Source organism: Camelina sativa, chromosome 8 (assembly GCF_030686135.1).
Source record: "Camelina sativa cultivar CO46 ecotype springtype chromosome 8, ASM3068613v1".
NCBI lineage: Eukaryota > Viridiplantae > Streptophyta > Magnoliopsida > Brassicales > Brassicaceae > Camelina > Camelina sativa.
This window is the reverse complement of record NC_141887.1, coordinates 8,441,726-8,457,056: the sequence shown is the minus strand read 5'-3', so window position 1 is coordinate 8,457,056 and position 15,331 is coordinate 8,441,726. Positions and strand designations below refer to the sequence as shown.

Here is a 15,331-nt window from a genome sequence, read left to right as displayed (position 1 = left end):
AATGATCAACAGATTCAATACTAGTGCAAAATATATATATATATATATATATATATAATGCCAATCTTATATGAGCTTTTTCTTAGCACATTACAAAATGTTGTATATGATACATAAGTTTACAATGGCAACTGATCTAAGAAATTTGATAACCATTCTTCAATTTATTAAGGCGGGCATTAGAATTCAACAAAGTGGCTATCAATGGTCTTGAGCTTATCCAACTCCGCTCCTTCAGCAATTCCAGAATCAACGTACAACATCTGTATGCATATTATATATCATCATAATATTACCCAATCACACTCATACAAAAATCACTCAACTTTATGCCAAATAACAAAAAAAAAGATGGATCTCAGAGTTGCGAGCTGAACCTGATACTCAGGACAAGTCAATGTGTGAGCTCCTCTTTTAAGATGTCTCTCCCATCCTCTCTTCTCTATAAGCGCTTTCTCTATAGCTTTAGTAAACTACATTCACATTCAAGTATCACAATCATTAATCACATTCAGCTTTAGTAAATGTTCATAACTTCATATGCTTGAATGCCAACATAGTTTCTTAATTATGGAAAAACAGTATACTCACATCAGCCGGGTCCAAAATCAGGAGATTGTACTGGGGAGTAGATGTAGTTCCTAGCAAACGTCTCTGAATCCCAACAATTGTCCTCGAGTGCCCTTCATGTTGGAAATACAAGGGCCTGCAGTACACACAATAACATCAACATCAACATCAACATCAACATCAACTCACCAGCCAGCCTTATATGTAATGTGTTTTGACGTTATAAGAACTGAAACAGAACAACCTACCCTTTGTTTGTCATATGAACACCCGAGGAAACATTTAACCTGTTATCTGAGAAGTAATTCCAAACCCAATTCATCAAAACGGCTCCTTTGCTGATCCTAGAAGAACTAGAACCATGAGAATCAACTGTTTTCCCCTTCCCACTACCGCCCTTTTTAACTACATATCTGTCCATGGGACCATATGACTTTACCTTGGGAGCAACAGCAGAACCAGGAACTGAAAGATACATTGATTTAGACTTCTCAGGAGCAAAATCAACAACCCTGGCTCTTAACCCGAAGGAGCGTAACAACGCAGCACACTCAGTGGTTCCAATCCATCTCTTCGAACCATAGATTCTAGTATTAAAATGGAGAGCTCCAGAGACATCAAAACCATTGTTCCAAGCTAACTCGAGCCAACGCTGGAGCGAAGGAACATCAGGAACGAAGTTAGAGCCACCAAAGAGAACTCTTTTAGCTTCTTCTCTATGAGAAATCAAATGAGAGCATTGCATTTGAATGTTCTTCCATCCACATCCCCAACCTTTATCTTCCTTTGAGGATTGAAAATGATCAACAAAGCCTAATAGTAAACTAGTACTACTCTCTAAAGGTTTCGACTTCGATTTCAGTTCGGATTCCAGACAGTTCCTCAGCAAACAAATCAAACCACCATGACCTATACTGTAGAATTGACTCTTGGTCTGTGAATGAACCAAGGAGGCAACATTGTTGCAATTGTCCAAGTTCTGCAGAAATGAAACAACTTTCTCAATTGGGTACTCGACTTAACGCAGAAAGAAGATTTTGAAGGGTTGTAAGAAAGCATTACAGATGATGATGACGCAGAAGAAGACGAAGGATGATCTGAAGAAGAAGAAGAAGAGGCGAGTTGCAGAGCCAAGTGGTGATCGTTTTCGATTTCGTCGTCTTCGAAGTGGGAATTCACATGACTGAGTCAAATCCTCCGCCGTAAACCAACCAGACAGACACATCAAGACCTCGATAGATGATACAACTAAAGGAAGCATATAGAAAGAGATTAAGAAATTATTTGTGTTACCTTTGGATTAAGGAGAGGGGAAGCGTAAGATTGCAGACAGGACACAAAGCTGACATTTTTTTTTATGTTCACGTAAGATTACACTTCTTTTTTTTTTTTTGGCCTCCTCTGTTTTGTTTCCTCGCCGGAGGAAGTAACACAAATTTGAGATCCTCCTTCGTTGATCAAAACGGCAGCGTTTTATTTGGAGTGCGTGCGGGTTGCATTGACTATCACTAATTATATTCTCTTTTCAAATTCAATTCTTAGTTATTTATTTTTATTTTTATTTTTTTATTAAAAAGGAGAAAATAGAAAATCTTACAAAAATATTTTTTTTTTATCACCAAATCTTACCAAAATATAGAAATACGTTATTCTTAATTTTTAGTTATGTTAAAAATAAATTGAAACGAGAGAGAAAAAGTAGAAATAATAAATCTTACAAAAATATAGAAAGCGTTATTCTAAATTTTTTTATTTTTTAACACACCATTATTCTTAAATTTTATTTATCTTATGTTAAATATAAATTGAAGCCAGTAGAAAATAAATAAATCTTATAGTCATACAAAAGTTAAAATAATATCACCCTACGGCTGAACCCTTGTGCGTGTATAACACAAAGGAGAGAAAGAAGAAATAAGAAGCATTCGTGTAGGTATAGTTTTCAGGTATAAAAATGTTTGGACGGGGGCTTTTGTTAGTTATCAGCTCAATGCAAGTTGTGTATGCGATATCGATACTAATACACAATACATCGAAACTATTTGTGAAGGAAAGAGCCAAACGTCATCGTCATTAGAGACTTGGAGGTGAAGACAAAATCAGTGCGTTGCCCAACGATTTGCTCGTGCATATAATGTTGTTTCTCCCCACGAAATATGTAGTGGCCACTATGATTTTGTCAAAACGATGGCAGTCTGTTTGGACGATGGTGCCAGTACTTGTGTACCTAAATATCAAAGATGATACTCACAAAGCGTGTACTGGCGGTTTATTTGGTCGTTTACTTGGCCGTTTATTTGACAAAAGTGATCACCAACAACGGTGTTTATGGCAGTTTGTTGACAAGTCGTTACAACTCCACAAGGCACCTGTGTTAGAAATATTAGCGATAGAACTGATCGGTCCTTTTAGATGTCATGTTGATGTGGGAAAGTGGATTGCAAATGCTGTTGATCGTAGGGTGCGCGAGCTGGCATTGGTGACCGCGTGGACAGCGGTGGAACCTGCCCATTTGCCTAAGAGCTTTTACACATGTGATACGATTTTTAATCTATATCTTGTCGGCAATATTCTTGTGGATGTTCCTTCTCGGGTTTTCCTCCCATCCGTCGAAAGCTTTGGTCTTTACTATGTGCTGTATAAAGATGAAGATTCCCTTTTTCGGCTTCTGTCGAATTGTCATATTCTCAAAAATTTGCTCGTGAAACGACATCACCATGACAACGTGAGAAATTTTAATATAAAAGTCCCATCTTTGGAAAGCTTGTATTATGAAAATGTTCTTTCTGGAGTGCACAATGAAGGATCTTTGGTTGTAGATTCTCCGACTTTAAAGAAATTCATCTACAGCGATGTTTCGGGAGATTATTGCTCCATTGAGAACAAACCTTGTTTTGATAAAGCAAGTATCGACTTTATTAGTCACCCTGATGACAAGTTTATGAGATCTATTTCCCCAAATCTTCAATTATTTTTGGATGTTGCATCGGTACGTGTAGTGTTATTTCGACCTCAGTCTTTTCTCTTATTGTTAATTATGGTTATATAACTAGCGCTTATCTATGTTTTCTTGCCTTCATTGTAGGCTGCATGGTGTAACTCTATTAACTTCTCCAAGCTTATGGAGTGTAATGTAACACTTTCAGCTGAGTTAGACTGGTTGGAATCACTGATGGGATTGCTACAAAATTATCCTAATCTTAAATATCTTTACATCGACCAGGTTTGAAGTTTATTTCATGTCAGTTATGATGGACTATATAATAAAAAGCAAGTGTTAGTTATTTTGTATCCTTTTGTTGTTGCTTCACAGACATTGATTCAAATTGAAGAGGATTTCTCACTGTCATGGAACTAACCGAGTTCCGTTCCTGGATGTTTCTCAGCCCATCTCGAGATCTTTGAGTGGAAAGGATATATAGGACGAAGCAAGGAGAAAGAAGCCATAAAATATATCTTTGCCAACTCTAAGTGTTTAAAGAGGGCTGGATTTTCTATGAAATCAACTTTCAAGGTTAAATATAGAGAGAAGATGATGAAAGAGTTAGAATCTATGTCTAGGGTTTCCACATCATGCCAACTACTCTTCTCCACTCAATTGGAATTTCCGAGCTTTATGAATGAAATGTATTGAAATGGCCCATGCATGGATATAATGTGCCACTCAATTATAACTATTTTAGTTATTCCAATTATTTGAAACCAATATCATGAAATACTTGTTTCAGATTAAAAATTTGCTTAATATTGAACATATATTGTTGTTCAAATATATAGTAGATCTTAGAGATTTTAACTATAGTTACTCTACTTTAAACATAGAATGCATCATGTTAGAAATGAATTATGTAAAACATATATATTAAGAAATGATCTCATCTGCAAGTTTCATAAGCGAATGTTTCTAAATTTACACCATAGACACGGCTGGTCATACTAGGAACGAGATGCTAATAAGGTGAAAAATATGGGATCTACGTACGATGCTATCATCTTTGCTAAGCCGGAGATAATCTTTGCTATCACTCTCCCATTGAGGAGCCTTCTCTTTCTTCTTGTCCTTGGTCTCTCCTTCTCTAATTTCTTCATCGTTTCCTCTCTTCCTTCTCTTCATTGTTATATATTTTCTTTGCTCTTCTTTTACTTCTCCGATGAAACTCACATGGGCTACTAAAAAATTTCGCCTCCTCTTTACCAAAAACCCATCTTTGCACCACTTTGAAGTAGTATCGCTCTCAAGGAACCCCATGCACACCATCGAACAACAGTTTACTTTATCTCCCGTTAAAGGCTTTTCTTGGGTGCTCTTGCTTCACTACAAGTAATTATCCTAACATTGTGATTCCTAAGGTGATAAGGTTTGGATATTTTGTAGTTTATTCATCATTCCCAAGTTCTTTGATAACGTTTTGCTCTTTTGATATATAGTATCTTATTGCTGAAGAGAACGTCCTTGTTTCATTGCAATTCCTAAGTATGAGTTTTTGAATCTGAACACAATGAGGTTTGTACATTTTGTAGCCGATGAGGATTTAATAACGAGTAAGAGATCCTTTGGGAGTGTTAGGTGTTAGCTTTAAAAAATGACTTGAATAGATGAGACAATGAAAATGAATAAAAAAAATACTATTGCCTTGCTCGTTCAATGTCAATGTTGATGAGGTTAACTCTTTTTGGATCCTCTTGCTCAAAGTCAACTTATGGGACCGATCTTATGAATCCGAAGACAATGAGGTTTAACTTATATATTCTGTAACATGTAGCTAAACTTAGTTTCTTTCATGTAACGTTTTGTATCTTCTAGGTTCTTCTCTAAAATTGTTCCTATGGAATACACTATCTTCTTAGAGAGCTCGACTTGCAATAGAGATTTCATTGCCTTTTCTACTAGGCTGCATCACTGGCAACAGGAATCTCTAGGGTTCGTTGTCAATCTTTCTAGCACGAAGGTATTTGTAGAAAATATAAGATCAAGATATTTGTAATCCAATATGTTTGAGCGAAATTAATCGATTCATTAGAGTCTACAGAAAACAATAAACAGATGTTGAATAGTCGTTTGCACAATTATAGATCGAGCTCTTGTCCCATTAGCCTGATCAGAAGATTTTTCCTTCTTATTAAATATACTCAAACTTGTGTTGACTTTATTCCTAATATATGCTTTGACTCGATAAATTCTGTTTTATTAATTGAGATGATAAAATTATACCCAACACACTCAATTTTATTTTTTTGACTGTTGGAAGTTTGGATTAATTTAACTCAAGTCATAGGACATAAGACACCTTTGACAATGAACAATTTCAAACCATATATAAGGCCTTGGCCCATTCCTTTAAACTCCCATCTCCTAAGGTCTGGACTGATCTGGTGAGAGAAAGATCTTGGAAGTTGGAAGTTGGAAGTTGGAGCACTAGACAAGGATCGACCACTATGCTATCAAACATCGTATTTTTCAATTCACCATTTTTTTATGTAGATCTTGCAATATTAGAAAATTGGAATTTATTTTCTTTATGTATGTAGATATAGCGGTGGTTCTCAGTAGCATACATGCTGACCTGGTTGAGTGTTTTAAAATCTAATTGGGATAATTTTTATGAATAATGATAAATTTATTAATTAATTAGATATTAAGGAGATAGTGATCACTGATCACCATCCATAAAGCATAATCAGCATATTCCAACTAAAGATTTCAACAATTGGCAACCGGCCACCTGTATTTAATTTTAAAAATCGATTTCGAAACTTGACCCATAATTATATTTTTTTTCTCATGGTTTTGTAATTACTATTTCCCTCACTCACTATGAGTAACCCTAACTCACTAAAACGATAAAATCGTCTTGGATTCACCAAAGGGATCCATCCGGATTTGAGCTCCCATTGTAAAATTCTCAACAATTTTATAAAAGAATTTCTTCAATTTTAAAATAAATTCAACTCAATTCAAATTCAAACCATAAATAAATTTAACGCGTATGATTTTCTCAGATTCTTCTTTTAAAGTTTTAAGAAATTTGGAATCTTACTCGAATCACCCTACCTTTTGAGGTTGGTGTGTTGTCCAAAAACATGATTCACAAGAAAACATGGCCAAAAATATGCAGCTTATTAATTTTATTGTCACTATGACACCAACACAAGTAATTTAAGAATGAAACATCGGAGCCGTAACTTTAACTATACAAGAATAGTTGTATAATCGTGACTGCCCTTGACTTTAGGAGATATTAGTCCAATTCAGAGAATGAAGTGGGAATGTGAGTTACGTCGACCAGGCTTTGTGCTCGAAGCTAATGGCTATAATTGGCGGAATATATTAGTGGAAAGGATAAAGGTGAGAAATTGATTTCCACATTCCTTTTACCAATTAAGAGAAATAGTGGAAAAAATGTTTTAACAACCAAATACAATAGCAAAACGGAAGAAATGTTTACATTAGTTTTATGGAAATGGAATTGAGACGAATAGAACGTATAAATGAAGTTACAAAGTACATATTTTATTAGTTATATTAATTTATACTTTATGAGAAAATGATAAATTTATTAATTTGCAGATATTAAATTATTTCTAAAATGAAAAATTAAATAACGGAAGTGGAAGTTTGTAACAATATTAAGAAATCAAAGAAGATCCATGACCACGAGGCTTAAACCAACTTTAGAGAAGAACAAGTTTAGAGGAGCCATGGTAACAGAAAGCTAAGGAACTCACCTTATTTCAGACTACCTTTTAAATGGTACGTATCAGATGACTAGTAAGCAAGAAAATTTATTGAAGGCGCCTCGTGTTATACACTCTTTTGAAAAATGAAACTTTTTTACTTGAAAAAACTAATATGAGAATAATCAATGTACTAGTGTCAAGCGCGTAAATGGTTAAGCGACTGAGAGTGATAAACCAGTCAGGAATCAGGTTCAGCTAAAGGTCCATATAAGTCGCCACTAACCTCCAATCAAACCATGTACAAGGTTATAGGCATGCAAGAAAAATAAGGTCTTGTGATTCATCAGATTTTCTGCATAATATATGTCAATCAATGTGTCCCCAAAGAACGAGTTCCGAATTGCTAACCATGTGACAATATAAAATCAACCATTAAATACCATTTGAAAACCAAATAATTTTGCTCAACTTTTTCTTTTCTCTCTTCATACGAATTTACATATCTTACTTTTTGTAAACTAGTGTTTATTTGGTGGTTGGAAATTGCTATGTTTTCTTCATTTCTCTGTATCTTTATCCAATTTTTAATGCAACGAGTATTTTGCCTTTGAAACAAGTGGTTCAAATTTTCAATAATATTTTTAGTGTCCAGTCAACGTCTTCGCCAAGAAAATGTATTCAAAATTGATCATGCGCATCTCACCATTTGTTTGAAAAATACGATTAGTCATGAGTATTTTGAATTAAGATTTTATAAGAATAAAATAAAATCTTGAAATTTCGATGTTTCAGTAGCAATTTTCAGAAAATTTGTTCTTCATGGTAATTAAAATTTCAGTTAAAGTCATTTTTCAAGTGTAAATGTGTAAGGATGGCTATGTTAGTCATAACTCATAACACATATGATTGATCAATTAACATTGACAATTTGACATATAACAGTTAATTAGATTATAAAATAAAATAAAAAGGTAAATTGTCCAACATAATTTTAGTCCAGCTTATTTATTTGCCTAAAAAACTACTGTCATTAATAATATTCATTTTAAAATTGCAAATACTCTATATTTTTTAAAAATAAAAAACAAATGTCTTAAGATTATATTTCCTTTTATAAATAATTTTCCATATATGTATTATTAAGGTAACTAGAATTCTATACTCTTTTTTTTTTTTTTTGACAATGACTAGAATTCTATACTCAACCAATAAATTTTAATGTATTTGATTTTTTTTTGACAACAAAAACATAATTAGCTCAAACGAGCCAATAGGAAGAGACGTTGTTTTAATGTATTTGGTTTGTATCCCTTCTTTTTTTGTCTTCTCTAAATACATATTTTGTCTCTAACCAATAAATAAACCAATTGCATGGTACCACTAAAATATCAGAAGTAGTAAAATGGATGATCCAATTTGGATCCAACGTCGTTATCAGAATAAAATTATAAACCTAAAATAGTGATCTAGAGGAAAGAAAAAAATCTCACCAGAAAAAAAAGAAAAAGAACAAGAGAATATAGATAGATCCATTGAACCTAGACATATATACCAACCAAAGCTCAGTCTCAAAGACGTCTATTAATAAGGAACGGTTCAAGAACCAAAAAAAACAAACCACAAAGCATACAATAAACAAAGAAACTCAAAGACACACAAGCAAAAAAGTCTTTAAAAACCTTAAAATGGGGAAAGGAGGAAACTATGTGACGGTGGCGGCTTCAGAGGTGGAGGAGCTACGGAGGAAGAACGGAGAGATGGAAAAGGCTGTGGAGGAGATGAGGAAAGAGATGTTGCAGCTGTGGCGGAGGACGCAGGTGGCGGAAGAGGCGGAGGAGCGTCTCTGCTCTCAGCTAGCCGAGCTTGAAGCTGAATCTTTAGACCAGGCTCGTGATTACCACTCTCGCATCATCTTTCTCATGAACGAGCTTTCTCGTCTCTCTTCCGACTCAGCCTCCGCCTCACCGTAGAACAGCACATGTAGATATAAAGGTTCTTCTTTAGTCTTTTCTTGTTTAGATTGTTGGATGTATCCTCCAATATGTAGAGTTTTGTTTTGTTATATCGAAAGTGGATCTCTCCGAGATTTCTATATAAATAAATAAAAAAATATAAAAAAAAAAAAAAAGTTGAGACGTATTTAATTTTAGGTTTGAATAAATCGAATCTAGTTTTTTTTTTGCTAAGAATGTAAATATTTCCTATAAAATGAAAACGATTTAGGTTTACAACTGATGGATTATAAACGTATAGAAATGGTCCCATTGCAAATCTAAAAAAAATAATAATAATCATGAAATGTAATTCATAATTACAAATTCCGTCCATCCACTCAATCGAAGTGATGAAACTATTTAAATGAGTTAGATGAAACGATGATGAATTTTTATTGTTCTTTCTGGATTTGATGTTGGAGATGAAGGTAGAACGCAAGCCAAATTGCAAAAGACTATTTATCACTAGAAGCATTTCACTAGACCTCCAAGACTGAACCGTCAACTGTAGATAACTCAAAGTCATCGATATATCACATCATCTTCCGCGTCTTGTGAGAGCAACCCGAAAATCACAACTACGGCAGATAAATCGAATGTTGTTTAGAAGGTATTTAAGACTCCTTTAGAAAAAGAAACCAGTTGTATGATAATCTTGTTCGAGTGGTTAAATTGACAAGTTTGATAAAAGTTGTTTAAGACTACAAGTTTTTGTAGACTATATTTAATCCATGTGTCTCTGAAGGAGTTTATAGTTCCATTGAGTCGTTGACCTGAGTGGAATAGCAACAGATAGTAGAAACACAGAACAACGCTTAGTTTCTGACGTACCAGAGACAAGGTGACCTGACCTGAGAATGAGCGAACAAGTCTGGTCCAGATCCTCTTTATCCAAGACAACCCTTTAATTCTACAAATATAGAATTATTGCAAATTAAAAAAAAAAACGCAATTTATTTATTTTGAAACACTTTTATGTAAAGGAGCTTGGCACGATAAGCTTTTTTTTTGTTTCTCTTCTTATCTCAGACAAAAATGCGTCTTTATTCAAAAGATTCGGCGACCTACGGGATGGCCGAGCCAGCTAATGTGATACTTACCTGAATAGTTGGAAATCTAAACCCTAAAGAGAAGTATGTGTTATTTGGTAGGCGAATAAAGAGATCCAAAAGTAAGATATATGGCCTCACATCACATGCCATCGAGTTCTTTCCATAGATATGTGTTAATGTCGATTGGTTTAGATGTCGATGTGATATATACCTAACATAACAAAATAGAATACAAACAATCCAGTTTTTAAACTACACAAGTAAAGTTTTGAATGGTGAAACGCAATAAGTCTCTTTAGGAATTTAGGATGGTTATATATATATATATATATATCTTTTTTTTTGTCAACCAAACATTAATCTAGAAAATAATTCTATTAGTTGTCTAAATCCGGAAGATAAGTGTTTACAAAAAAAATTTCAGAGGATAAAGATCTCGAAAAACGAGCAAGACAATCTAACCAGAACATGGTTATTGTTTAAATAACTAAGATATATATATGGCAAACTGTGTTTTTGATTGATGATGTTTTACCGTCGGTCGTTGGTGGCATAACGTGTACAACTTCTTGTGTAACCAAATATGTATGTATGTTTAATCTTCTCCCTTTCACTCTCTAAAAACTGTATGAATTCGAGTCACAGCTGTAATATATACGTTTTTAATTGTACTCTTTAACAAAAGGAAAAAAAAAGGTAGAGAACGTCATGAATACACATGGAGAAGCATAACCTATTTAATTCATTGTTAAATCCAAAACGTACTACAAATTTTTGTTTTTTTCTCCTGAAAACACAATGACCACTCACGACCCACCGTACGTCAATGACATTTTTTTATATGATTTATTACGTTATCTTCGGAGTATTATTCTAGTGTACGAAGATATTTTCATTAACATAGTCAGTAAGCACAAGAAAATATGAAAATAAAAAATACAAGGAGATTCATTACTCTAAACTATTCTCTCCATTTTTTATTAGTTGTTCTAGAGTTAAAATTTTGTGTCATAATACTTATCGTTATAAATTTTTAATGCAAATGTTTGGTAAATATTTCAATTTTATCCAATTGTTTTAATGTTTTGACCAATAAAAATATTAGACTATATATTAAAAATAAAAGATAAAACAATAAAATTAATAATTTTTTTAATCTATATGAAACAACCTTAAACGACAATTAATAAAAAATGGAAGGAATATTAAGTATAACAAAACACTAGGTATATAATATGAGCAAATACTACAATATTATGTGCTTCAAGTTTAATATTCTTTACACTTACAAAATGCTTCCAAAAATCTTTAGAGAACAATTTGCATCTTTCTTCAACACATAATGATAAAAAATAATACATTTTATGGGCCTCCCTATCAATAGATTCAATAGTAATATAGCCACCGTAAAAAGATTGGTCAAACGTTTTCAAATTTCCTACGTAAATCTACAAACGTTAAAAAAAAAAAAAACAAATCACAATCTATTTCTGGATCCAACGTGTATATCGGGAAAATTTATTTTTTAAATGTGTTCTAGTGGACGGAAATAACTAACAATAAATATATAAGAACCAAAAACAAGAGATACCAATGAACCTAGACATGTACCCACCCAAAGCCCGGTCGCAGAGATGCCTATATAAGGAACATATCAATTACCAAAAGAAGAAGAACAACAAGCAAAAAAAACTAAGAAAAACTCAAAGATACAAAAAAAAAAAAAAAAATGGGGAAAGGAGGAAACTACGTGAAGATGGCGGCTTCGGAGGTGGAGGAGCTACGACGAAAGAACGGGGAGATGGAAAAGGAAGTGGAGGAGATGAAGAAAGAGATGTTACAGCTTTGGAGGCGGACGCAGGTGGCAGAGGAGGCGGAGGAGCATCTTTGCTCTCAGCTGGCTGAGCTTGAAGCAGAATCTTTAGACCAGGCTCGTGATTACCACTCTCGCATCATTTTGCTCATGAACGAGCTCTCTCGTCTTTCTTCCGACTCGGACTCCGGCTCACCGTAGACAGAGGTAGATATTTGTGTAAAGGATAGGTTCTTAGATTGTTGGATGCATGATGTATCCTCCAACTGGTTTATATCAATGCCATCATGTATAGTTTTTTGTTTTGTTAAAAATTCGAAATTCCTTCGTAAATTCTTATTGCTTGTTCTCATTCCATTAGTTGGATGTCTAGCGATACCGAATATTCAATGCTAAATCTAATACACATTTATGTTGTCTGAAAAATGTGATGGATGAAGACGTTTTTGAAAGTAAAGCAAAAGATTTTAGAATATTACTTCATGTTTGAAAATATTCAAAAATAAAAATTAAATTAAAGACCACTAAATTTCTTTTAAGATTTTGAAAGCAATTAAGAAATCATTTGCTATTCTTTCTCATTTTTTCTCATACTGAATTCAATTCTAAGAAAATATAGCACAGATAAAATAACTACTTTGCTAAAAAAAAAAAAGGATTTCGGTGTTTTAAATTTCTTTGGGACTACTCCTACATCTATGAAGGATTTGGGACCCGTTGTTAATTTTCTATGGCATTGCAATAGTGGTTTTGGACCGTCAGATTTTTGTAAGACATTATGAAGTTTAGTGCTAGAAAAGCATATATGGTATAGTAGTAATACATGGTTTGTTTTCTAGGAAATGAATGAAAACCAATTTACGGATCCAATGTTAGTGGAAACATATTAATAATGGGTTTGATTAACAAATCTTGTTTCTAAAAAATTTCAATTGCGCACTTGAGTCTAGTTGAAAACACAATTATAAAAAGGGTCTGTTTCGGAACAAAACTAGTTTCTAACATACCATATTACCAGACCTGATCTGAGTTAACCAAGTTTGTTCCAAATCCTTTATTACTAGTATTTTTTTTTTTTAATCAACTAGGACCTTTTAATTCTAAATATTAAATTGCACTATTGCATTTAAAGAAAACAAAAAGAAAAATATGCATTATTATTTTTTTTTTGGTAAAAAGGGAGCTTGACAGTGAGCTTTAATTGAAGCTTTTTTCTTATGTTGAAAAACAATTCCCTATACATTAATAGAGAAGCATTCTTAAAAAAATGATGATGTGTCGTCGCCAGAAAGCTCGAAACACATTTTAACAAATAACCTTCATTAATTATACTAATTACATCTATGCCACTATAGATTTAAATCAAAATTTATTACATAAATCCTTTATATATTGATAGATAAGCATTCTTAAAAAAATGCTAATGTGTCGTCGCCAGAAAGCTCAAAACACATTTTAGCAAATAACCCTTATTAATTATACTAATTACATCTATGACACTATAGATTTAAATCAAAATTCGTTACATAAATTAAAAATATTTATAGCCATTTAATTGGAAACTATATTACTATTCTTTAAAAAACAACAAATTATTTTTTAAAATTGATAATTATTCATATTTTATTAAAATAAAGTCCATACAAATTTCTCCACCACGTTAAAATTCTTTTCTACATTCAAATATTTCATGGGTGAAATATATTTTTACACAAAATAATCACAAATTTGAATAATAATAAAAAAATAGTTACATATTTTGTTTTATACAAACGAATCCTAGATCTCAAATAATAATTTTACTCATAATAATTTTATTTGAATTGATTTATCCGCACTATGTACGGGTTGTTTACCTAGTGTCTCTTTATTCAAAAGATTCGGCGACCTATAGGTGAAACTAATGTGATCTTTACCAGAAAAATTTGGAAAGCTGAAGTGCTGAACCCAAAAGAGAGGATAAATATGTCCTAATTCGTGGGGAAAATGAAAAAGTCTCATATGTATGACATATGACCTCGCATCTACATGCCTTCAATGGGAGTCATTTTCATAAATATCTGTTTATATCAATTGTTCTTAGATGTCGATGTGATACCTAACACAAATAAAATAGCAAATAAACAATCCTATTTTCTAACTACATCCAAAAGTTTTGAATGGTGAAACGCAATCGGTTAGTTTTATAGGAAATTTAGGATGGTCATTGTCTCAACAACTCAAATATGTGAAACTACTTGCGGTTTGTTTATCTGGTTTATGTTTGCCTTGAAATGTATACGTTAACCTGTTTGAACCAACGTTATAAAGAAAACCTCATGAATTGAATTAATATAAGAGAAAGCATATGCAATTAAGAATATATGATTCATTTTTTAAGCCAAGTACACTACAATTTTTTTCTTTCTTTTCTCTTAAAACACAATGACCACTCACGAGCCACCGACGAAAATGACATTTCATATGGTTTATTAGGTGATTTTTGCGTACTATTCTAGTGAAGGTATTTTAATTAACATATTAGTCATTAAGCACGAGGAGATGTGATTATGTGGATAAAAGAAGTACAAAGGAGGTTCATTACACTAAAACTAGCTATAATATAAGTAACACGAGATTCAACATGAGCAAAATAATAAGTTTCTTAACAAATGCTTCCACGTTCCAACATCAATTTTTTCTTTCTTAAGTTCCAAAATCATATTTTACCAAAAAATACCAAAGTACCAAAATCATTTATTGCATCTTTCGTAATCCATAATGAAGGTAAGAAAGATGATATTCATTGTTCTTGTTACAAACCTTAAATTGGACAAATTCTTTTCCCCTTTCAGTTGTTTACTTCAAGTAAGAAAGATGATGCAAAGTTCAAAGTTGTATAGGAATTCTGTTAACCACACAAATGTTGGGTTTCCAAAACCCATCAACAAATCTGTTAAAAAACTCAAAATCCATGTGTTTAGGTTTCTGTTAAATTAAAATAACCACTAACATGACTGTTTAGAGTTAGAGTTTGGCTTTCAATAATCACATTTCTGCTTGATTAACAGTTTTTATTGGATTGTTCCTTTCAACCATTTCTAGGTTCATCGACAAATCAGATGTGGATTTCATTTTTCTTTGCTATTGAGACTATATACTTGGTAAAAATATTTGAAAAGCGTTAATTACAAAAACACATGGGAAGATACAGATTCGTACTACACTTCAAATTCAGCACAAAT

The 15,331-nt window shown here is 32.8% G+C and overlaps 2 protein-coding genes and 2 pseudogenes across 6 annotated transcripts; 3 read left to right on the top strand and 1 right to left on the bottom strand.

Annotated features, from left to right (window-relative positions):
• Positions 1–21: 21 nt before the first annotated feature.
• Positions 22–2,056, bottom strand: LOC104706782 (uncharacterized). Of its 2 annotated transcripts, none has more exons than XM_010423005.3 (6): positions 1,864–2,056; positions 1,633–1,753; positions 819–1,549; positions 592–706; positions 378–473; positions 22–263 (listed from the first exon to the last, which is right to left on the bottom strand). In XM_010423005.3, the coding sequence occupies exons 1-6, from the start codon at positions 1,917–1,919 to the stop codon at positions 180–182; spliced, it is 1,203 nt and encodes a 400-aa protein (XP_010421307.1). In that variant the 5' UTR covers positions 1,920–2,056; the 3' UTR covers positions 22–179. The 2 variants fall into 2 exon arrangements, with proteins under 2 accessions (XP_010421307.1, XP_087319598.1); XM_087463472.1 differs by having other exon boundaries at positions 1,633–1,765; positions 1,864–1,978.
• Positions 2,057–2,524: 468 nt separating this feature from the next.
• Positions 2,525–3,992, top strand: LOC104709350 (putative FBD-associated F-box protein At1g05080; annotated as a pseudogene).
• A 4,848-nt stretch (positions 3,993–8,840) lies between these two features.
• On the top strand, positions 8,841–10,457 carry LOC109125852 (protein RESPONSE TO LOW SULFUR 2). 3 transcript variants are annotated; one of them, XR_015564738.1, is made up of 3 exons: positions 8,841–9,240; positions 9,675–9,852; positions 10,272–10,457. XR_015564738.1 is itself a non-coding variant. In XM_019228392.2 (2 exons), exon 1 carries the CDS (start codon positions 8,934–8,936, stop codon positions 9,216–9,218), a length of 285 nt encoding a protein of 94 aa, XP_019083937.1. In that variant the 5' UTR covers positions 8,841–8,933; the 3' UTR covers positions 9,219–9,240; positions 9,665–9,970. The 3 variants fall into 3 exon arrangements, 1 of the variants encoding a protein (XP_019083937.1); XR_015564737.1 differs by having other exon boundaries at positions 8,842–9,240; positions 9,671–9,852; XM_019228392.2 differs by lacking the exon at positions 10,272–10,457 and having other exon boundaries at positions 9,665–9,970.
• A 1,388-nt stretch (positions 10,458–11,845) lies between these two features.
• LOC109125854 (protein RESPONSE TO LOW SULFUR 2 pseudogene) lies at positions 11,846–12,533 on the top strand (annotated as a pseudogene). Its single transcript, XR_015564736.1, has one exon. The product of XR_015564736.1 is annotated as a protein RESPONSE TO LOW SULFUR 2 pseudogene (transcript).
• Positions 12,534–15,331: the final 2,798 nt, after the last annotated feature.